This window comes from Trichomonas vaginalis, chromosome II (genome assembly GCF_026262505.1).
Source record: "Trichomonas vaginalis G3 chromosome II, whole genome shotgun sequence".
Lineage (NCBI taxonomy): Eukaryota > Parabasalia > Trichomonadida > Trichomonadidae > Trichomonas > Trichomonas vaginalis.
This window is the reverse complement of record NC_067204.1, coordinates 2,088,463-2,110,322: the sequence shown is the minus strand read 5'-3', so window position 1 is coordinate 2,110,322 and position 21,860 is coordinate 2,088,463. Positions and strand designations below refer to the sequence as shown.

General features: G+C 34.9%; 7 protein-coding genes and 1 pseudogene across 8 annotated transcripts, besides 5 other annotated features; 3 read left to right on the top strand and 5 right to left on the bottom strand.

Annotated features, from left to right (window-relative positions):
• Nucleotides 1–11,307: part of a mobile genetic element that runs on past the window's edge.
• On the bottom strand, nt 666–1,541 carry TVAGG3_0470050 (protein of unknown function, DUF4106 family; the record flags this gene model as incomplete). Its single annotated transcript, XM_051235467.1, has 1 exon — nt 666–1,541. The coding sequence occupies one exon, from the start codon at nt 1,539–1,541 to the stop codon at nt 666–668; it is 876 nt and encodes a 291-aa protein (XP_051093291.1).
• TVAGG3_0470040 (uncharacterized protein) lies at nt 1,578–2,030 on the top strand (the record flags this gene model as incomplete). The annotated part of the gene is made up of 1 exon (XM_001322191.2): nt 1,578–2,030. One exon carries the CDS (start codon nt 1,578–1,580, stop codon nt 2,028–2,030), a length of 453 nt encoding a protein of 150 aa, XP_001322226.2.
• On the bottom strand, nt 2,047–2,466 carry TVAGG3_0470030 (protein of unknown function, DUF4108 family; the record flags this gene model as incomplete). The annotated part of the gene is made up of 1 exon (XM_001322192.2): nt 2,047–2,466. One exon carries the CDS (start codon nt 2,464–2,466, stop codon nt 2,047–2,049), a length of 420 nt encoding a protein of 139 aa, XP_001322227.2.
• TVAGG3_0470020 lies at nt 4,632–5,087 on the bottom strand (annotated as a pseudogene). The gene has a single exon. A coding segment is annotated over exon 1 (456 nt).
• Nucleotides 9,171–10,137, bottom strand: TVAGG3_0470010 (protein of unknown function, DUF4106 family; the record flags this gene model as incomplete). Its single annotated transcript, XM_051235466.1, has 1 exon — nt 9,171–10,137. A coding segment is annotated over one exon (967 nt), but the record flags the coding sequence as incomplete, so codon positions are not given.
• Nucleotides 11,308–11,317: 10 nt separating the features above from the next.
• Nucleotides 11,318–11,409: a mobile genetic element.
• A 1,099-nt stretch (nt 11,410–12,508) lies between these two features.
• Nucleotides 12,509–12,531: a mobile genetic element.
• Nucleotides 12,532–12,700: 169 nt separating this feature from the next.
• Nucleotides 12,701–12,866: a mobile genetic element.
• A 723-nt stretch (nt 12,867–13,589) lies between these two features.
• On the bottom strand, nt 13,590–14,492 carry TVAGG3_0469960 (uncharacterized protein; the record flags this gene model as incomplete). Its single annotated transcript, XM_001313157.2, has 1 exon — nt 13,590–14,492. The coding sequence occupies one exon, from the start codon at nt 14,490–14,492 to the stop codon at nt 13,590–13,592; it is 903 nt and encodes a 300-aa protein (XP_001313158.2).
• Nucleotides 14,493–15,665: 1,173 nt separating this feature from the next.
• Nucleotides 15,666–16,930, top strand: TVAGG3_0469950 (protein of unknown function, DUF4106 family; the record flags this gene model as incomplete). The annotated part of the gene is made up of 1 exon (XM_001313156.2): nt 15,666–16,930. A coding segment is annotated over one exon (1,265 nt), but the record flags the coding sequence as incomplete, so codon positions are not given.
• Nucleotides 16,931–18,000: 1,070 nt separating this feature from the next.
• On the top strand, nt 18,001–18,210 carry TVAGG3_0469940 (protein of unknown function, DUF4106 family; the record flags this gene model as incomplete). Its single annotated transcript, XM_051235465.1, has 1 exon — nt 18,001–18,210. The coding sequence occupies one exon, from the start codon at nt 18,001–18,003 to the stop codon at nt 18,208–18,210; it is 210 nt and encodes a 69-aa protein (XP_051093289.1).
• A 62-nt stretch (nt 18,211–18,272) lies between these two features.
• Nucleotides 18,273–21,860: part of a mobile genetic element that runs on past the window's edge.

The window sequence follows — 21,860 nt, the reverse complement described above, 5'->3', positions numbered from 1 at the left end:
TATGAAAGGTTGTACAATTCTTACCTTCAAAGAAGATTTGCCATTGTTAAAGGAAAAAATAACAGAGTATTTTGACAACTTCAAACAAGCAGAGTAGATGAACCATTTATTTTTACGCTTGACTTCAGATGGCTCAGGTAGCTCTATAAGGTAAATTGTCTTGTCAAATCCTTCTGGCATTCCGAGTCCTTCCTTCCGACAGGAAGAACTCTTCCTTCCAACAGGAAAAAAATTTCCATCAGACAGGAAAAATTTTTCCAGTTGTCGGGAAAAAATTTTCCATAAGACAGGAAAAAATTTTCCATCAGACAGGAAAAATTTCCAGTTGTCCGTCCGTAAACCATTCAAATTTTCGAAAATTGAGAACTTTTTGGTCGAACGACAGGAAAAAATTTTCCATCAGACAGGAAAAAATTTTCCATCAGACAGGAAAAAATTTTCCATCAGACAGGAAAAAATTTTCCATCAGACAGGAAAAAATTTTCCATCAGACAGGAAAAGTCCTTCCTTCCGACAGGAAAAGTCCTTCCTTCCGACAGGAAAAGTCCTTCCATCCGACAGGACACAAACGAATGTCCGACGTACCACCAACCGAGTCCATTCCAAAGCCAGAAGAACCGACAGCCCCAGCACCACAACAGACTAAGACTCAAACACTTACATTTTTACGCTTGACTTTTTACAATTTGAACTTTGTTCGCGTAGATATGAATTCTGAAAGAAGTATGAGGGTCTTGTATGACTTTATACTTCTCCCATAGTTCATGTCTGTCAAACTTACCTGCCATGGACTCTTTCATAAGTTCCATGAAATCGTCTTCGGACAATCCAGGGAAAAGTATTATGTCAGTAAGTATTCTTTTAACATCCTTACTTAAACTCTTGGCTGTCTGTACACAAATGACAACTGAGATGTTAAAGTGTCTGAGCTTCTTAAGAATTCGACACATGTCTTGTTCTCTGTTCTTTAACAAAGGATGAGAGGCGAAATCATCTAAGATAAGAAGACATCTGTGAGGGTAAGTCTTCCAATCGTAAGATTGCAATTTCTTCGAAATGTATTCTATCTCTTTCTGTTTGTTTCTGAAGTGTTTCTTCTCTAATATTCTCTGCATTTCCTCATTTGGGTCTTTAAACTTAGAATTGACATACTCATTTATAGCATTGTACTTCAAAACTCTTCTTTGGTACTTCTTTATCCAATCTAACAACTCAGAGTCTTTTATACATACTAACTTAGACTTTTTTATAATATCTTTGAACGAATTGACGGTTTGATCGAATTGACCAGAAGTACTACAAATAACAACTAACTCATAGAATGGGTTCTTCTCATCTAGTTCTTGTTGTTGTGCAGCCATTTTAAGATAAGTGAAAGTCTTACCCGACCCAGGTGGTGCAATTAGACCTGTTATACCATTCTGAGCAAATAGGAACTTGTCATGTATGGGTTTTATCTGAGCATTTTCTAACTTCCTCTTGTTCTTGTTTAAAACATTCTCAAATTTCTTGTCAATGTCAGCAAACTTTTTTTCTAACATATTTTTAGAAAAATTAAAATTTTTATCTTTTTGAAAATGTCTAGCGATTTCGCTATCTATATTCGAGACAAACTTTTTGACAGCAAAACATCTGTCGACCATAAAATCTTACATAGTGTAAACAAGAAAGGGGAATTTGTTCTAAAGTTCTGTTTCTGGGAATATGACAAGAACCATAAAACCTTAAGCAGAGCAGTCTTAAAATTTGTCAATGACAGACTTGTTGACAGAGATGACGCCGATTGGAAAGATGAAGTCCAACAAAAGTTCTTAGAATGCAAAGAAGACACATGCGCTGTTCTTGAAGATGAAATAGGAAACAGAATAGAAGAGCTATTAAAGGACAAAGAACTTTTACAGAAATATGGTTCTGAGAAATTTGACATAACTCCACCAGAAAAGAAGAAGAAAGGAAAGAAAGAAAAGAAAGTAGAAGAAGAGAAGAAAGAGCCAGAGCCAGAGCCAGAGAAAAAGAAATTTGACATGTAAAAATAAAATTTTATTTTTAGAACATTTCTGGGTCAATGTCAATGTTCTCTTCCTCTTTAGGAGCAAACACTGGCTTAGACTCTAAAATCTTTTTACCCAATTTACCTTGAACTTCAACTATCTTAGACTCATAATATTCATAGTCGTCTGCTTTCTTTGGTTCATAAGGTATAACAAGTTTGTATGCTTTGCCTTCTTTAAGGTTTGAGAACCTTCTGTCAAAATTTTCTTTGACTGTTAACAAACCTTCTATGTCTAAGTCTTCAAATTTCGCACCATTTTTAGTCACAATAGCAAACTTAACTGGTTCGATGTTCCAAACTTTGTCAAATGAAGACTTTTCAAAATGGTAGAAGTAAACATTCAAATAAGCGAATGGGTCTAGTTCTTCTTTAAGTCCTGACATGTACTTGTTGACTGAGATGAATTTCATCATCTTTTCTATCGGATAAAAAAAATATTTTTTTTAAATTTACTCATAAAAATTTTTCTTTGTATATACGCCGTTCTGAACATCTAAAAGATTTTTGACATTTGCCAAGAATGTTCGTTTAGAAGCTGCCATATAACCATATTCTTGACAATATTGTTTATATTCATCGTACAATGACCTTTCATCTAAACACTCAAAGTTAGTCTCATCTATAAACAGTTCATAAACACTCTTGTTTGCTTCTAACAATGTTTGTCTTTCTTCGGTATGTGGAATTTGTCTTGGATTGAACTTTGAAATATCTAATGTCATGAAATATGAGAACAAGTGGTTGTAAAAGTCAGATGTCAAAGTTTCTGACAAAGCGTCAAAATATTCTGTATCTGCATATGAGAATCTGACGTTCTGACAACTACATATCTTCTGTCAGAACTTTCTAACTTCATCGGAACAACATTTTTGAAACCATGACGAAGTTTGCAACATTTTCACAAACTCTTTGGTCTTTATATTTTCTTTCAACAACTCCAACTTTGTCTGTTATAAGACTCTTCAAAGCATCTGAGTTTAAAACTTTTGTTGTATCTATACTTTGAAGTTCGTTACATACTATAAGTTTCATATTCTCTATTGAAGAGTTAAATTTACCGCAGATGTTTTCTATGTTTGTCATATTCGGGTTCGAATAGCCCTCTAACAGTTTGCATAAGATATCTGTAAAGAATGTGTTCTTACCAGTTCCTTGTTTTCCAATTATAATGAGAGCAGTTTCATTTTTAGCACTTGGATGTTGTAAGATGTTTGCAAACCAACATAAGATATACTCATAGACTCTTTCGTTTCCATTGCATATAATTTCTTTGACATGGTCTAACCAAGCTTCTATAATATTTTCTTTCCATTCTACTTGTTCATATTTATATCCAGTGAAGATAGAATAGAAGTTTGGAGAAGGTGTATAGAACTTTATTACCTCGAACTGAAAAATCTTCAAGTTTGACAATAAGATATCCCAAGCATCTAACATCTTCATGCCAACTTGTACGACTTTTATTTTCTTAAGTTTCTGTCTACATTCTTGTTCTGAAACTATTGTTGCTCTTGGTTTGTTAAAGACAACATCCCATTCTTTCATGACATAACATTCTGGGGCAGAGTCGACATAAATGACTAAACGTTTCAAATTCTCGACTGCTTTGTTATAGTCTCTAAATGGACACATATTTCTGAAGGCTTGGAAGTCATAAAAATCTGAAACATCTATTCTGTACATTTTTATAAAAATAAAAAAAATATTTTTTTTTTCTTGACTTTGTTGTTGCATTTGTTGTTCTTGAGCTATTTGTTGTTGAAGTTGTTCTTGTAGTACAATACTTTCACCAGTTGCATCTTCCAATTCGAAACTTTCTGCCGTCATTGACAAATACATAGGACATAAAAGTTTTACAGGAACAAAGTTTGCGTCAACTAAGGTTAAGTTTATGTTTGCTAAAGTGTTTGAGTTCACTAAGCTGAAAACTCTGCATTCGAATGAACAATAGGCAAACCAGCAGAGAAAGTGTTGTTTATACGCATGAGTATCTTTTGGTCATAGTAGTTTCTGTCGATATTCGAATAGCACTTTGAACCTAAGTTTGAAACAATATATAAAATAGGTGTACTTAAAGTCAATGGAACAGACAAACCTTGTATGACACCTTTTCCTGTTATAGGAAACTGTTGGTAGTAAAAACCAAAATAAGTTTTGTATTATAGCTCATATCGTTTATAGTAAACTCAGTCGGACATCCAAACATAATGAAACCTGCTCTAGTTGCAGCACATGTTACATCCGTCCTTAAAGTATTAAATAAGTCAACAAAACCTGTTGGTGGTATATCTGAGTAAGTATCTTCAAAGGAGTATTTTTTACCATTCACAACAATAAAATCTTCTGGTGTCAAAAGAGCAAAACAGGCTTTAGTCGTCATCGTGTTTAAGGTCAGTTTACAATATCGTCCTTGAGGACTTTGTAAGTTTGTTGTTATAGAATTATATGACTCAGGGTTTTAGTCGTAATAGTATAAACCATTATATCTTCTGCCATTTACTTAGCAAATAAATTTTAATGAAATGTTGTGGTCGTCAAATATTTTTATGACGTCTGGGAAACTATATTTAAGTTCAACGTTTCACCTCCTTTCATAACGTATATCTTGTCAATGACATTATATGAAACACCACAGCAAGCAATGTCGGGTTCTATTTCTTTGATGTTTATATCGTCTGCCTCTGTCAAAAGTTTCAATAGTTCTTTCAAAATTTCATGAGGTGCGATGACATATGAGTTCACTTTTACAGGGTTGTGTTCGACCAAGTTTAACATTATACCTAAAGCTTGACAAATCTTCTCCTGAGTTTTGAAGTTTGTCTTTCAGTTGTTGGTAGTCGTTTCGAATATCTGCAACAGAACTTAAGTCTCTGCTAACTTCAGGTATGTTGGTTCTTTTACAGGAAACTATTGTTATACCATCTTGGTCTTCGTATGGTTTCCCCATTTCAACATCTCTTTCTTTGACATTGACAATAACACTTTGACTGTTTGTTTGAGTTGGTGAATTTAACTTCACATCTGCCACCGCCATTAAACCTTTTGAAACACTTACGCTTCTATTTTTCGGAAATGACATTTTACTTAGAATAAAAAGATGGACGTATTCGAGTATCTCTTGAATTGAAGCAGAACAAAGTTTACACACACAAACAATACAAAACATTGACAGAATAGTTCTTTACACAAACAATGGAAAATGTTATAGAATAGCAGTCTTTGCTGAACCAAAATATTTTCATAAAGCAAAGAAAGTTGGTATAACCGAGATGGTGAAAGTTCTTGAAGCAGACAAAATATAACAACAAAACTACAGATATTTCTAAAGGTAAGTTTATAATACAATATTATGTCAAAACTGGCGTACTGTCAATATTTGACGGAGAGAAGTCAGTTCAAGAACAACTTACTGACCTGCTGCCAAAATCTGCTCGATGGAAGCTGTCGTTATGCCAATCTGAGGAGCCCCAGCAGGTTTCATCGAACGAATCTTCAAAAGAGCATCTTCCGTGAAAAGTGCTATTGGTTTTGTAAACTTCTTGCTCTCAGTTCATCTGGACCGTCTCTGTCACCAGTATATTGTATTTGAACAGTACCAACAGTTGAAATACCACCCATAAAGTCTTCTGAGTCAGCAAATGGAATGCCAAGCCAAAAGTTTGAACGGTCTCCATTTGTATATTGAGTTTTTTTGACCTCCTGTATGAGTCCATACTTTCACATATGGCATAATAGAACTTTGCATTTCAGGTTAATGGTTGTTGTGAAGTTGTTGTTAAAGTTCATAGCATCTAATGTCAAGTTGTATGACCTCATATCCTCAACTGTAGAATATTCTTCTCTTGGATAGTATTTGCCATCTATGTTTATATGATATTTAATACCAGGGTTGTAGAAACAAGAATAGTCATTTATAGTTCGTCTGAACAGTACAAACATAGTATCTGCATGTTTCATTGCAGTTGTTAAAGCAATATCTGTTCTTGCACCTGGGTCAGCACTTTGGTTTCCAACTTCACCTGCAAAGTCTTTGACAGATATTTGGTGTATAGGGAACATAAGTGGAACTGCAATATATTTGGCAGCTAAAGCATTTGAAATATCTGGGTCCAAAATATAGACTGCAAGTCTGCTTTCTATTCTCTTGCATTCAAATTTTTCGCATGTGAACTTAACTGGGTCCCAAGCATCTCCAGCAGCATTGAAATAATAGTTACTTCAGTGTTGAGGTTTGAGAAACCAAAGTCTAAGTCAACTTTGTTTTTGCAAAAGTCGGCGAATGACATTTATTTGTTCCCACTACTTCTGTAAGAGTGAATGGGTCTTGTGTTGGTGCAATGACTAAGTTATTTTGCTTGGAGTAAGTTCGATAGAAATTTTTCCTGCCCAGTTGGCAAGTATCTTAAAAACCTGAAAGATGGGAAAGATGACAAAGGAACTCTAAGTTTCAGTTTTACTTTGGTTACTGCTGCTGCAGTTTGTCCAGAAAGGTCAACATAAACTCCTGGAACGTTAGGGTCAAGTCTTCTTATTTTCTCAATAGTTGCATACTGGTCTGTTTGTTCTCTAGCTTGTGGTTGTACTGAGTTTCTTAAAGCGAACCATTCATTAGTTTGCCCATGTTACTGTTTGAACTAAGTCAGAGTTAGAATATATCTTATATCCATAAAAACTTCTGGAGCATATTGGTATCCGACATAGAAAATTCCATTGCAACCTTTCTTGTCAGACAACTTGGCAGAAGGTTTTATTTCAATGTCTTGTTCCACGTATAAGAAAGAAGTTGTCAATAGAAATTATATGAAACCTGTCGCAAGCAATATCTACTGTTGTTGAAGAACCTTCTCCAAACTCACCTACATTTCCATAAGAAACAGCAGTTGTATATTCGTAAGTTCCAGGAACTATTTCTGACCTTCTAATGGCATTGTCGCATTCGTTATACCATTCGGAAACATTTCCATTCATAGCATCCAAAACTGTTGGCGTTATATTCTGAGCGGCGTACATTTCATATGGGTAAAAATATAGAATAGTTGGGTTTATGTGTCATAATAGAACCCACGTGGACCAAGCTTTACTTTCTTCCTGACTGAGTTTTTAACTCTTCTTTTTCCTTCATTGCCCTCTGCTTCAAGTTTTGCATCTTGCATTATGTTCATCTAGTATGTTGCAAAATTTCCCATGTCCTTTTTGCCTTTTGCTCTGGTCGGCCCATCTCAGTAACCTATATCCTAGAAGAGTTTGTCATAGTCTGTATTTGAGTCTTCGCGTATTGTTTGCATGACTCTTTCCTGAGTTTCTGGTTCAAGCTCTTCAAACAGTGCCTGTCCATATGGAATATGCTCGTTTCCAAATATATGTTTTTGTAGCCATTCTGGTTTTCTTTCCATTTACCAACTATATCTTTGTGAATGGGAAAGCTTTTACCCAATGTTTTCAGTCTTGCGTCGTTTATTTCTGTAGTTGGTTTATTTTGTCAAGGAACATGTTTTTCAATACTAACATTTCATTTGGTACTGTCCATTTGAGTTTTCTTAAATATTCATCCCTTCTCAGTCATTGTCTGCAAAGTAATTTTTATGACATTTTGTAAACTTTCATTTGCAAGGTCATGTACAATAGGTTCTCTTCCTTCGCTCTCCCTAACTTTCTTTCTAAACTCTTCACCAAATATACCATCTCTATGTTCTGTGTAGTTCTTTGAGATAAATGTTCTAGAACGTCAGGTGTTATATTTCCATCAGCCATGTTCATTTCATACTGGTCCAAAATATCTGCATGTTTCATATCTTTCAATGGCATTAAAGCCGCGCTTAAAAATACCAGCTATGTCTCGTTCACCATTGACTTCCATTGCGTCTACAACTCTTGGAATTGTGGTTGTAAGTTTATGAACCACCTATCTGGATTAGCTTTATGACCCCATCTCATTGTAGTTCCATCGTCTGCAGAGAAACAAAAGTAGGTTTGTTTCCATCTTGGTAGGTTCTGAATGAACTTTAAACAATGTTTCATTTCTATATGTTTTCTTGAAATTTAACCTTTTATCTTCACCGAGTTCATCCGAAGAATTGAAACGTTAAATGCTCGTAAGTAAAAAGGGTTGATTTGTGTACATTTTTTTTCAGTTCTTCCATTCTATGCTGGATATTTTCATCTGGTGCTGGAGTCTTTTGTATGTCGGCAAACATTTTTCGATATTCTTCTACTATGTCAGCCGAATTTTTTTTAGACTCTTGGAAATATTCCATATTCTCCGCATACTCTTGTTGAGGGTCAAGATTTTTCGGCTGTTCCAAATCTTCATCTAGTTCTGTGAAGTTAGTTTCCAAAGGAGTGACTTGTTCGTTTCCTTCAGGCTCTTCTAGCTGTTGTTGCTGAACTATTTCTTCCATGTCTGGTTGTATCTGAACTATTTCTTCCTGTGGAGTTTCTTGTACCTCATCTGCTGGCATTTCATATATTCCGAGACCGTTTTCAACAATTTCCCTATCTACGTCATCCGCATTCATAAGCTTTTGTTCTTTCGTTCCGTCTCTATTTTTTACGCGTTTCATGACGAAAGTTGAATTGTCATTTAGCTCTGACATCAAATATCTCGGAGTAAATTCATCCATGTCATTTGGATGATATGCTATTAAATCATATCCCTTAGCGAGCTTGTATTTTCCAGGTTTGAGATTATATCCGTTTTGGTGCTGAGCCATAAAGCTAAATAGGTTCGGGTCAGTATTTCCATCCTTGAACTTTCCAATAGCTTCTTTATATCTGTCACTAAAGTCAACAGTATCTGGGAAACCACACTCTTCTTTAAGCATTTTTAAGAATTCTTGGTTTCCTTGTTCTCTACTTCTTTTATGTCCTTGCTCTGTTTGTGGTTGTTGTTGTGCAGGGTTTTGAACTGTTGGTTGTGCTGGATTTTGAACTGTTGGTTGTTGTGTTGGTTGTTGTTGTTGTTGTTGTGCAGGGTTTTGAACTGTTGGTTGCTGTGCTGGTTGTGGAGGTGGTTGTTGTGTTGGTTTTGGTGCATGCCTGTGTCTATGTCCATGTGACGATGTAAATGTTTTAGGTAGTCCTGGTGCAGGTGCTTCTCTTGGAGGGTTTGGTGGTATATAAGTTCCACCAGCTGGCACATATGTTCCATCTGCAGCGTAATGTCCTACCTGACTTTTCGTTTTTAAGAAAGCATTTACTAGGTCTGTTTTGGTCTGTTGTAACTCTTTTTCTTGACTTTTCACAACAGTTGCTCTAACGGCGTCATAGGCACTTTGAACTGCCTGTCTCGTTGCTGCATCTGTTATTTTCGTCATATTTTGTGCTACTTCTTTTAACTCTTTGTCGAAACCTTCAGACTTCAGTTTCTTTCCAGATGAGAAGTCGTTCACTAGTTTCACCTTACTATGAAGAGCTTCGAAGGCGTTCTTAAAGTCAGCATTTGTTAAAGCTTCATTTGAACTGTCTTCATCCGCTTGTATTTTTGTCCTTATTGACCCTATGAGTTGGGCTGCTTTAGCGTTGGCTTGGGCATCTAACCAGTCATTGTTAGCTTTTATATATTCTGCGCTTTTCATTGCCTTTTGCATAGCCGCGTCGTTATTTTTACTTTCTTGTGCTAAGTTTTCATACTGTACGGTTTGGTTTTGCAACTGTAAAAGTTTTTCTGCCTTTACATTTGCTTCAACTTCCTTTTTATACTCATCGCTATCCATATATGTCTTCAGGGCTTTTTGTTTTATCTCTTCATCTTTCAGTATTTTATATTGAGTAGTATGGTTTTTCAAATTTATGACATCTTGTTCCATTTTTGCTACTTCTGCTGCTTTTTCTGACACTTTTTTCGCATATTCCTCTGTACTTAGTTCTTTCAGTTGTTCTTCTTTCTTCTTTTTCTCTACGTTTAACTCATTGAGTTTCTTTGTGTGTCTGTCATATTCTAGTTTCTTTTCGTTTTCACTTATTTGCTTCTGTATGTCTATGTTTGACTTTTTGACATCTGTTATTTGATTTTTGAGTGAACTCAAATTCATTTGACTTTGAGGGTTATAGGCTGTTCCGTCTGCAGCTCCACCATAGCCTGCCATTTTCGCTAAAAGTGCCGCTCTTAACCTCCACTCTGTGCACCAACAACTCGGTTTAAAAGCATAGGATTGCTTGACATTTGTTGCAACATAGTGGGGTCATTCAGCATTTGTTGTTGCAACTGTTGTTGTGGTGTTAGTCTTACTATTGGATGTTTCAATGCTCTCTTCCTCTTACGTATATTCTTACGTAGCTTACGTGGCATTTTAAGTGAAGTTAAAAAGCGGTTTTTGACAGATGTTTATTGTGACTTCTTCGTAAAGACTTTGTTAAGACTTCTTCGTAAAGACTTTGTTAAGACTTCTTCGTAAATGACCAAAAATATATTTTAGGTGAAGAGGTGAGATTTCACCTCTTTTTTCACCTCATTTCTCACCTCTTGAATTTTCATGAATTTCTTCGTAAAGACTTTGTTAAGACTTCTTCATCTAATTTCTCATGAACTTTCTTGTCTATGTTTTGTCAAGATTTCATCGTAAAGACTTTGTTGAGATTTCTTCGTAAATGACCCTAGTAGTATATTTTTGGTGTAAATTTCATGAAAATTCAAGAGGGTGAAAAATTAGGTGAAAAAACAGGTGAAATCTCACCTCTTCACCTAAACATTATTTTTGGTGTAAAATTCATGAAAATTCAAGAGGGTGAAAAATTAGGTGAAAAAACAGGTGAAATCTCACCTCTTCACCTAAAATATATTTTTGGTGTAAATTTCATGAAAATTCAAGAGGTGAGAAATGAGGTGAAAAAACAGGTGAAATCTCACCTCTTCACCTAAAATATATTTTTGTCTGATTTTACGAAGAAGTCTTGACAAAACATTTACGAAGAAGAAGTCTTGACAAAACATTTACGAAGAAGTCTTGACAAAACATTTACGAAGAAGAAGTCTTGACAAAACATTTACGAAGAAGTCTTGACAAAACATTTACGAAGAAGTCTTGACAAAACATTTACGAAGAAGTCTTGACAAAACATTTACGAAGAAGTCTTGACAAAACATGAAAACATATATAATTTGTGAAAAGTGAAACATTATATAATGTTTTCGACCAAGAAGACTAACAATTTTCCGAATAAAAACTTCATTTATACTAAACATCTTCGGGGCTAGAAGGCACGAAGTGCCTGGAAGCCCCACTACCTTTTTTTTTTTTTTTTTTTTTTTTTTTTTTTTTTTTTTTTAATTTAAAATAATAAAGAAAGCCGCGAGCGAAGCGATCGGCTTAGTTCGAAGATTTTGATTCAAATCTTTGCTGATCTGTAATTCGCGGAAGTGTTGTGCATGAAAAATAGCGTGACTTCACTTTTGACAAAAGTGACACTATTTCTGATGGTTTTGTCATTTATTTGTCAGATTTATAAATGGATAATAATGCTGTAAATCAGATATTAATTAAAAATATTTAAGATTTATGTTCGAATTGAAAAGCAAAATGATATTTTTTTAATTGAAAAACGTTAATATCTGATATTTTGAAGTTTTTAATATTTGTTAGTATCTTAAATTATTGAATGCATACGTTTTTTATGTTCTCAATTTAAAAAAAAATTGTGAAGAATTTAGTTTTTTGGAGATGGATGTTTAATATTTGTGAGTGAGAATGCAAGCAGGAGTTTGGTACTTTAAGGCTAGGTTGAGATAGATTTCCCATTATATTATCTGTGAATATATTGTTTGAAAATTTAAGATATAAAAATATATTATCAAAAAATTTTATATTTTTAAATACAATAGGGTGGAAATATAGTACGATGAGATAGCAATGATATATTTTATAATGGGAGGTAATCTGAAGATAAGTAGCAAATTTTATGCGATTTTGATTGGGAGTTGGAGGGTGTGAGTACTATAGCATGTAATAGTATCTCACACCCTCCAATTCTTCCTATGGTGCCGAAAAATTTTTGGTGAAATGCGACGACATTTCACCAAAAAATTTTCGGCGCCATATAGAGAACTATAGTCTGCGAGGTACTGATTCTATCTATGTACCTCACAGACCATAGTTCTCAGCCAAAATGTCAAAAATTTCGGAAATTCGAAATAATTTTTTTTGAGAAAAAATTAACCGTTTAACATAATATTTATAATATTGCTTATTCAATTAGACAAATTAAAAATTATATGTTTTCTTTTTATTTTTTCAATTAAATTATTAGCTGACTCGAATTTGTATAAGTAGTAGTAGGGTAGGATGGGTTTTGTGACATTTTTTGTAAACGTAAGAATTCATACAATATTGAACGATTTTGTATCATTATTTTTAACATTAATTTTAAACATAATTTATTTTTTATTCTTACATAAATGACCCAACAAGTAAAACCAGATAAAATAGATTATCGAATTTTAGAGGATGGTGTTATCATTTGGAGGGGGGCACAAACTTGCCCAGTGAGGTGAAGTGAAAAGTGACGGGTTTACATGTCAGAAATGTAAAGTATCAGATTTGAAACAAAAAATGGATGAATTTATTATTATATGATAGAGAGATTTGGCAAGTTACTATCAAATTTGTAAGTAAGGGGAAAAAAGTAAGAAAGAAAAAAATTTTTAAAAATAAAAAGCCACTCGCTTCGCTCGCGGTTGACAAAAAGAACAAATTCGAAAAATAATTGTATGAAATTACGAAACTAAGCCACTCGCTTCGCTCGCGGCTTAAGAAAAGAACAGATTCGAAAAAAGGTTGTATGAAATTACGAAACTAAGCCCCTCGCTTCGCTCGCGGCTGACGAAAAGAACAGATTTGAAAAAAGATTGTACGAAACTACGAAACTAAGCCGCGAGCGAAGCGAGCGGCTTAAGTAAACAACATATTTCAGATTATCGATACTAAAAATTTTTTTATTTTATTACTTTTTTTTTGCATTTTTTTAAGGGTGCACACGAGAGGATCATGTAAACTTCAGAATTTAGAACCTTATTTTAGGCATTATCTTGGCTACCTATTTCGGCTCGAAAAGCAAAAAATATCAAAAAATACAACTTGACTCCATTATGACCCTTTCATGGAGGTAGTTTTTATCCGCTAGTATTTTCCCTTTGAATCTCTTTACAATTCGAAATCAAATTCAAATCTCAGTAGAAGAAAGGAAGAATCGACTTACTACGGTTGTAATACGAATAAATACATATATTTAATTATTTTTATTTACATAATAATTGTTTGAAGCTCATATTCCATCAAATTTTTAAATAAAAACATTAAAATATTGAAAATGTTCATATATTTTAATAGGGTTTTGGCACTTTATTGAGGAATTACTACATACATAGTCGAACTGAACTTGATATTTTGAAATTTAAATTATTTATCAAAATTAAAATTTAACTTGAAATTTATAATTATTTAAAAAAAAAAAAAAAAAAAAAAGGTAGTGGGGCTTCCAGGGGCTGCGCCCCTTCTAGCCCCGAAGATGTTTAGTATAAATGAAGTTTTTATTCGGAAAATTGTTAGTCTTCTGGTGTGAATTCGGAGGACTCTTCTTGGATAGAGTTTTGTATTTCCTCCTCCTCTTCTTCTTCCTCCATTGCTTCTGGGAAGAAGCCTTCTTCTGGGTCGAAAACATTATATAATGTGTAATTGAATGACACATTATATCTTTCTTTGCGTTCGCTCCTGACAAAGAACTTAGTTCCAGGAATACAGAAGACTTCTGTGCGTTGGAAAAGCTGATGTCCTGGAACGAATTTGGCAATTAGAGACTTCTTTTTTCCGAATTGTTCAGGAGTTTCCATGACGACAGTAACAACATCTCCATCTGCGAGGTCTTGTTGTTGTTCGGAAAGGTAAAGAGCAATGATATGAATGGTTGCTGCGTTGAATTCGAGAAAGTCGAATTCAAATTGTGTTGTCGTATAACATTCAAACCATTTTGTACAGTTGTCTCCGAACTCGTCAACGTATTCATCTTCGTCATATCCGTAACTAAAGACTTGGAATTCAGCAATTCTCTTGTCGAATGACCGTTGCATGTAACGAGGAAGATTTTGACGAACTTGGTATAAAGTTCTCAACATTATAAGCTTAGTAAATGTTGGAAAATACTGAACTAAGACATCGCTAAGCTCAATTGGATTTGGAATTGTCTTAGTAAGTTCAATTGAACTAGCAATTGCTTTGTTCAGAACTTCACAGAACTGAGTATTGTATGTAGCGTCTGGTTGTGTGTTTTCTTCGGCGTCTTTGAGATATTTAGAGCAAATTTGTTGAAGAATTTCTCTTAATTCGTTGTTAGATTTTTTGGTGGTTATTCTAACCGCTGTGCCGGTTCTTGGAGGTTGTGGGGCTTTGGCTTTGGTTAGCGGTTGAGAATTGTTAATGTTTGAATTGTGGTTAACAGCGTTGGCTTCCATTAGACAAAAATAAACTGTTTTTTCAAATAAGAGTTTGAGATGAACCGTTTTCGTCAACGGAGACTCCCTCTATTTTTTTATTTTATTTAATAGTTACCGTTGGAAAACCGTTCCATCTCAAATATTGAATGAACTATAAACGTTTTTTGTTTTCTATATATACTTTTTTGTCCAACGGTAAAACTTTTTACACAACGGTTTTTGAGAGTCGTCGCTGTTGACTTTTTTGTAGAGCACTCAAAATAGTATAACTTTGTCCGGACAAATAAGGGTCTATCGTCGCTACAGGAAAAGTTACGGGCGTTCCAAGGAAGTATACTTTGAGAAGCCTTTCCCCCTTATAGAATGAGATAGGACGGTTATTTTACAAAACTGACAACACTTTGACCGAGTAGTTTTTTGTGCTGAACAAAAAGTGTCATATAAACATCTGTCAAAAACCGTTTTTTACTTCACTTAAAATGCCACGTAAGCTACGTAAGAATATACGTAGAGGAAGAGAGCATTGAAACATCCAATAGTAAAACTGACACCACAACAACAGTTGCAACAACAAATGATGAATGACCCCACTATGTTGCAACAAATGTCAAGCAACCCTATGCTTTTTAAACCGAGTTATTGGTGCACAGAGTGGAGGTTTAAGAGCGGCACTTTTAGCGAAAATGGCAGGCTATGGTGGAGCTGCAGACGGAACAGCTTATAACCCTCAAAGTCAAATGAATTTGAGTTCACTCAAAAATCAAATAACAGATGTCAAAAAGTCAAACATAGACATACAGAAACAAATAAGTGAAAACGAAAAGAAACTAGAATATGACAGACACACAAAGAAACTAAATGAGTTAAACGTAGAGAAAAAGAAGAAAGAAGAACAACTGAAAGAACTAAGTACAGAGGAATATGCGAAAAAAGTGTCAGAAAAAGCAGCAGAAGTAGCAAAAATGGAACAAGATGTTATAAATTTGAAAAACCATACTACTCAATATAAAGTACTGAAAGATGAAGAGATAAAACAAAAAGCCCTGAAGACATATATGGATAGCGATGAGTATAAAAAAAGTTGAAGCAAATGTAAAGGCAGAAAAACTTTTACAGTTGCAAAACCAAACCGTACAGTATGAAAACTTAGCACAAGAAAGTAAAAATAACGACGCAGCCATGCAAAAGGCAATGAAAAGCGCAGAATATATAAAAGCTAATAATGACTGGTTAGATGCCCAAGCCAACGCCAAAGCAGCCCAACTTATAGGGTCAATAAGGACAAAAATACAAGCGGATGAAGACAGTTCAAATGAAGCTTTAATGAATGCTGACTTTAAGAACGCCTTCGAAGCTCTTCATAGTAAGGTGAAACTAGTGAACGACTTCTCATCTGGAAAGAAACTGAAGTCTGAAGGTTTCGACAACGAGTTAAGAGAAGTAGCACAAAATATGACGAAAATAACAGATGCAGCAACGAGACAGGCAGTTCAAAGTGCCTATGACGCCGTTAGAGCGACTGTTGTGGAAAGTCAAGAAAAAGAGTTACAACAGACCAAAACAGACCTAGTAAATGCTTTCTTAAGAACGAAAAGTCAGGTAGGACATTATGCTGCAGATGGAACATATGTGCCAGCTGGTGGAACTTATATACCAGCTGGTGGAACATATGTGCCAGCTGGTGGAACTTATATACCACCAAACCCTCCAAGAGAAGCACCTGCACCAGGACTACCTAAAACATTTACATCGTCACATGGACACAGACACAGGCATGCACCAAAACCAACACAACAACCAACAGTTCAAAATCCAGCACCACAACAACAACCAACAGTTCAAAACCCTGCACAACAACCACCTCCACAACCAGCACAGCAACCAACAGTTCAAAATCCAACACAACAACCAACAGTTCAAAACCCTGCACAACAACCACAAACAGAGCAAGGACATAAAAGAAGTAGAGAACAAGGAAACCAAGAATTCTTAAAAATGCTTAAGGAAAATTATGGTTACCCAGATACTCTTGACTTTAGTGACAGATATAAAGAAGCTATTAGAAAGTTCAAGGAAGGAAATACTGACCCGAACCTATTTAGCTTTATGGTTCAGCACCAAATGGGATATAATTTCAAACCTGGAAAATACAAGCTCGCTAAGGGATATGATTTAATAGCATATCATCCAAATGACATGAATGAATTTACTCCGAGATATTTGGTGTCAGAGATAAATGATAATTCAACTATCTTCATGAAACGCGTAAAAAATAGAGACGGAACGAAAGAAGAAAGGGTTATGAATGCGGATGGCTTAAATAGGGAACTTGTTAAAAACGGTCTCGGAATATATGAAATGCCAGCAGATGAGGTACAAGAAACTCCACAGGAAGAAGTTCAGATACAACCAGACATGGAAGAAATAGTTCAGCAACAACAGCTAGAAGAGCCTGAAGGAAACGAACAAGTCCTCCTTTGGAAACTAACTTCACAGAACTAGATGAAGATTTGGAACAGCCGAAAAATCTTGACCCTCAACAAGAGTATGCGGAGAATATGGAATCCTTTCCAAGAGTCTAAGAAAAATTCGGCTGACATAGTAGAAGAATATCAAAAAATGTTCGCCGACATACAAAAGACTCCAACATCAGATGAAAATATCCAGCATAGAATGGAAGAACTGAAAGAAAGTGTACACAAATACAACAATCCTTTTTACTTACGAGCATATAACGTTCAATCTTTGGATGAACTCGGTGAAAATAAAAGGTTAAATTTCAACAAAACATATAGAAATGAAACATTGTTTAAAGTTCATTCAGAACCTAGCCAATATGGAAACAAACCTACTTTTGTTTCTGCAGACGATGGAACTACAATGAGATGGGGTCATAAAGCTAATCCGGATAGGTGGTTCATAAACTTACAACCACAATTCCAAGAAGTTGTAGACGCAATGGAAGTGAATGGTGAACCAGATGTAGCTGGTATTTTCAGCGCGGCTTTAATGCATTGAAAGATATGAAAGATGCAGATATTTTGGACCAGTATGAAATGAACATGGCTGATGGAAATATAACACCTGACGTTCTAGAACATTTATCTCAAAGACTACACAGAACCATAGAGATGGTATATTTGGTGAAGAGTTTAGAAAGAAAGTTTAGGGAGAGAGAAGGAAGAGAACTATTGTACATGACCTTGCAAACGAAAGTTTACAAAATGTCATAAAAACTTACTTTGCAGACAATGAACGAGAAGGGATGAATATTTAAGAAAACTCAAATGGACAGTACCAAATGAAATGTTAGTATTGAAAACATGTTCCTTGACAAAATAAAACCAACTACAGAAATAAATGACGCAAGACTGAAACATTGGGTAAAAGCTTTCCCATTCACAAAATATTATTGGTACATGGAAGAAAACCAGAATGGCTACAAAAACATATATTTGGAAACGAGCTTATTCCATATGGACAAGCTATATTTGAAGAGCTTGAACCGGAAACTCAGGAAAGAGTCATGCAAACAATAAGCGAAGACTCAAATACAAACTATGACAAAATCTTTCTAGGATATAGGTTACCTGAGATGGGCGACCAGAGCCCAAAGGCAAAAAGGAAATGGGAAATTTACAACATACTAGGTGAACATGAGGCAAAGATGCAACAACTTGAAGCAGAGGGCAAGTTACCAAAAGCGACACCAAAGAAGAAGAGTAGAACAAAGTAAAGCTTGGTACGAGTGGGTTCTATTATGATATATAAATCCAACTATTTCTATATTTTACCCATATGAAATGTACGCCGCTCAGAATATAACGCCAACAGTTTTGGATGCTATGAACGGAAATGTTTCCGAATGGTATAACGAATGCGACAATGCCATTAGAAGGTCAGAAATAGTTCCTGGAACTTACGAATATACAACTGCTGTTTCTTATGGAAACGTAGGTGAGTTTGGAGAAGGTTCTTCAACAACAGTAGATATTGCTTGCGACAGGTTTCATATTATTTCTATTGACAACTCATTCTTATACGTGGAACAAGACATTGAAATAAAACCTTCTGCCAAGTTGTCTGACAAGAAAGGTTGCAATGGAATTTTCTATGTCGGATACCAATATGCTCCAGAAGTTTTCATGGGATATAAGATATATTCTACTCTGACTTAGTTCAAACAGTAAACATGGGCAAACTATGAATGGTTCGTTTGAGAAACTCAGTACAACCACAAGCTAGAGAACAAACAGACCAGTATGCAAATATTGAGAAAATAAGAAGACTTGACCCTAACGTTCCAGGAGTTTATGTTAACCTTTCTGGTTCAGATGGAACTGCTGCCACTAAAGTAAAACTGAAACTTAGAGTTCCTTTGTCATCTTTCCTCATCTTCAGGTTTTTAAGATACTTGCCAAACTGGCAGGAAAAATTTCTATCGAACTTACTCCAAGCAAAAATAACTTAGTCATTGCACCAACACAGACCCATTCAGCATTACTGTAGCTGGAAACTGGTGGAGCCAAGTTCTGTGCTTTTTGCAAAGACAAAGTTGACTTAGACTTTGGTTTTCAAACTTCAACAATGAAGTAAACTATTATTTCAATGCTGCTGAACTGCTTGGGACCAGCAGTTAAGTTTACATGCGAAAAATTTGAATGCAAGAGAATAGAAAGCAGACTTGCAGTCTATATGTTGGACCAGATATTTCAAATGCTTTAGCTGCCAAATATATTGCAGTTCCACTTATGTTCCCTATAACACCAAATATCTGTCAAAGACTTTGCAGGTGAAGTTGGAAACCAAAGTGCTGACCCAGGTGCAAGAACAGATATTGCTTTAACAACTGCAATGAAACATGCAGATACTATGTTTGTACTGTTCAGACGAACTATAAATGACTATTCTTGTTTTCTACAACCCCGGTATTAAATATCATATAAACATAGATGGCAAATAATTATCCAAGAGAAGAATATTCTACAGTTGAGGATATGAGGTCATACAACTTGACATTAGATGCTATGAACTTTAACAACAACTTCACAAACAAACATTAACCTGAATGCAAAGGTTCTATTATGCCATATGTGAAAGTATGGACTCATACAGGAGGTCAAAAAACTCAATATACAAATGGAGACCGTTCAAACTTTTGGCTTGGCATTCCATTTGCTGACTCAGAAGACTTTATGGGTGGTATTTCAACTGTTGGTACAGTTCAAATACAATATACTGGTGACAGAGACGGTCCAGATGAATTGAGAGCAAAGAAGTTTACAAAACCAATAGCATTTTCACGGAAGATGCTCTTTTGAAGATTCGTTCGATGAAACTGCTGGGGCTCCTCAGATTGGCATAACGACAGCTTCCATCGAGCAGATTTTGGCAGCAGGTCAGTAAGTTGTTCTTGAACTGACTTCTCTCCGTCAAATATTGACAGTACGCCAGTTTTGACATAATATTGTATTATAAACTTTCCTTTAGAAATATCTGTAAGTTTTGAAGTTATATTTTTGTCAACGTCAAGAACTTTCACCATTTCAGTTATACCAACTTTCTTTGCTTTATGGAAATATTTTGGTTCAGCAAATATTGCTATTCTATAACATTTACCATTGTTTGTGTAAAGAATATTCTGTCAATGTATTTGTATTGTTGTGTGTGTAAACTTTGTTCTGCTTCAATTCGAAGAGATACTCGAATACGTCCATCTTTTTATTCTAAGTAAAATGTCATTTCCGAAAAATAGAAGCGTAAGTGTTTCAAAAGGTTTAATGGCGGTGGCAGATGTGAAGTTAAATTCACCAACTCAAACAAACAGTCAAAGTGTTGTTGTCAATGTCAAAGACAGAGATGTTGAAGTGGGGAAACCATACGAAGACGAAGATGGTATAACAATTGTTCCTGTAAAAAGAACCAACATATCCTGAAGTTAGCAGAGACTTAAGTTCTGTTGCAGATATTCGAACGACTACCAACAACTTAAAGACCAAACTTCAAACTCAGGAGAAGATTTGTCAAGCTTTAAGTATAATGTTAAACTTGGTCGAACACAACCCTGTAAAAGTGAACTCATATGTCATTGCACCTCATGAAGTTTTGAAAGAACTATTGAAACTTTTGACAGAGGCAGACGATATAAACATCAAAGAAATAGAACCCGACATTAGTTGCTGTGGTGTTTCATATAATGTCATTGACAAGATATACGTTATGAAAGGAGGTGAAACGTTGAACTTAAAGTATAGTTTCCAGACGTTATAAAAATATTTGACGACCACAACATTTCATTAAAATTTATTTGCTAAGTAAAAATGTCAAAACTTCTTGAAAGATGTTTGAAGAAAAATAATATAGACTTTATTTCATGTAAAGGACTTTACACACTTTTGAACGATATGAAAGACCCTGTTTTGTTTGTTCGTGTAGACAAAGGAAAGTTCTATGTCTTTACAAAATATTTGAAACTTCTTAGACAGAGAACTTCAAGAAACGCCATGTGAAAGTTTAGATGAAGTTCTTCTCCACTTTCAGAAAAACTTTTAAATATATGTAAATGGCAGAAGACATAATGGTTTAACTATTACGACTAAAAACCCTGAGTCATATAATTCTATAACAACAAACTTACAAAGTCCTCAAGGACGATATTGTAAACTAACCTTAAACACAATGACGACTAAAGCCTGTTTTGCTCTTTTGACACCAGAAGATTTTATTGTTGTGAATGGTAAAAAATACTCCTTTGAAGATACTTACTCAGATATACACCAACAGGTTTTGTTGACTTATTTAATACTTTAAGGACGAGTGTAACATGTGCTGCAACTAGAGCAGGTTTCATTATGTTTGGATGTCCGACTGAGTTTACTATAACAATATGAGCTATAATACAAAATTATATCTGGTTTTTACTACCAACAGTTTCCTATAACAGGAAAGGTGTCATACAAGGAATGTCTATTCCATTGACATTAAGCACACCAATCTTATATATTGTTTCAAACTTAGGTTCAAAGTGTTATTCGAATGTCGACAGAAACTATTATGACCAAAAGATACTTATGCGTCAATAAACATACTTTCTCTGCTGGTTTGCCTATTGTTATTCGAATGCAGAATTTTCAACCTTAGTGACTCAAACACTTTGGCAAGTATAACGTTGACATTAGTTGACGCAAACTTTGTTCCTGTAAAACTTTTATGTCCTATGTATTTGTCAATGACGGCAGAAAGTTTCGAATTGGAAGATGCAACTGGTGAAAGTATTGTATTACAAGAACAATTCAACAACAAATAGCTCAAGAACAACAAATGCAACAAATGCAACAACAAAGTCAAGAATAAAAAAAATATTTTTTTATTTTTATAAAAATGTAC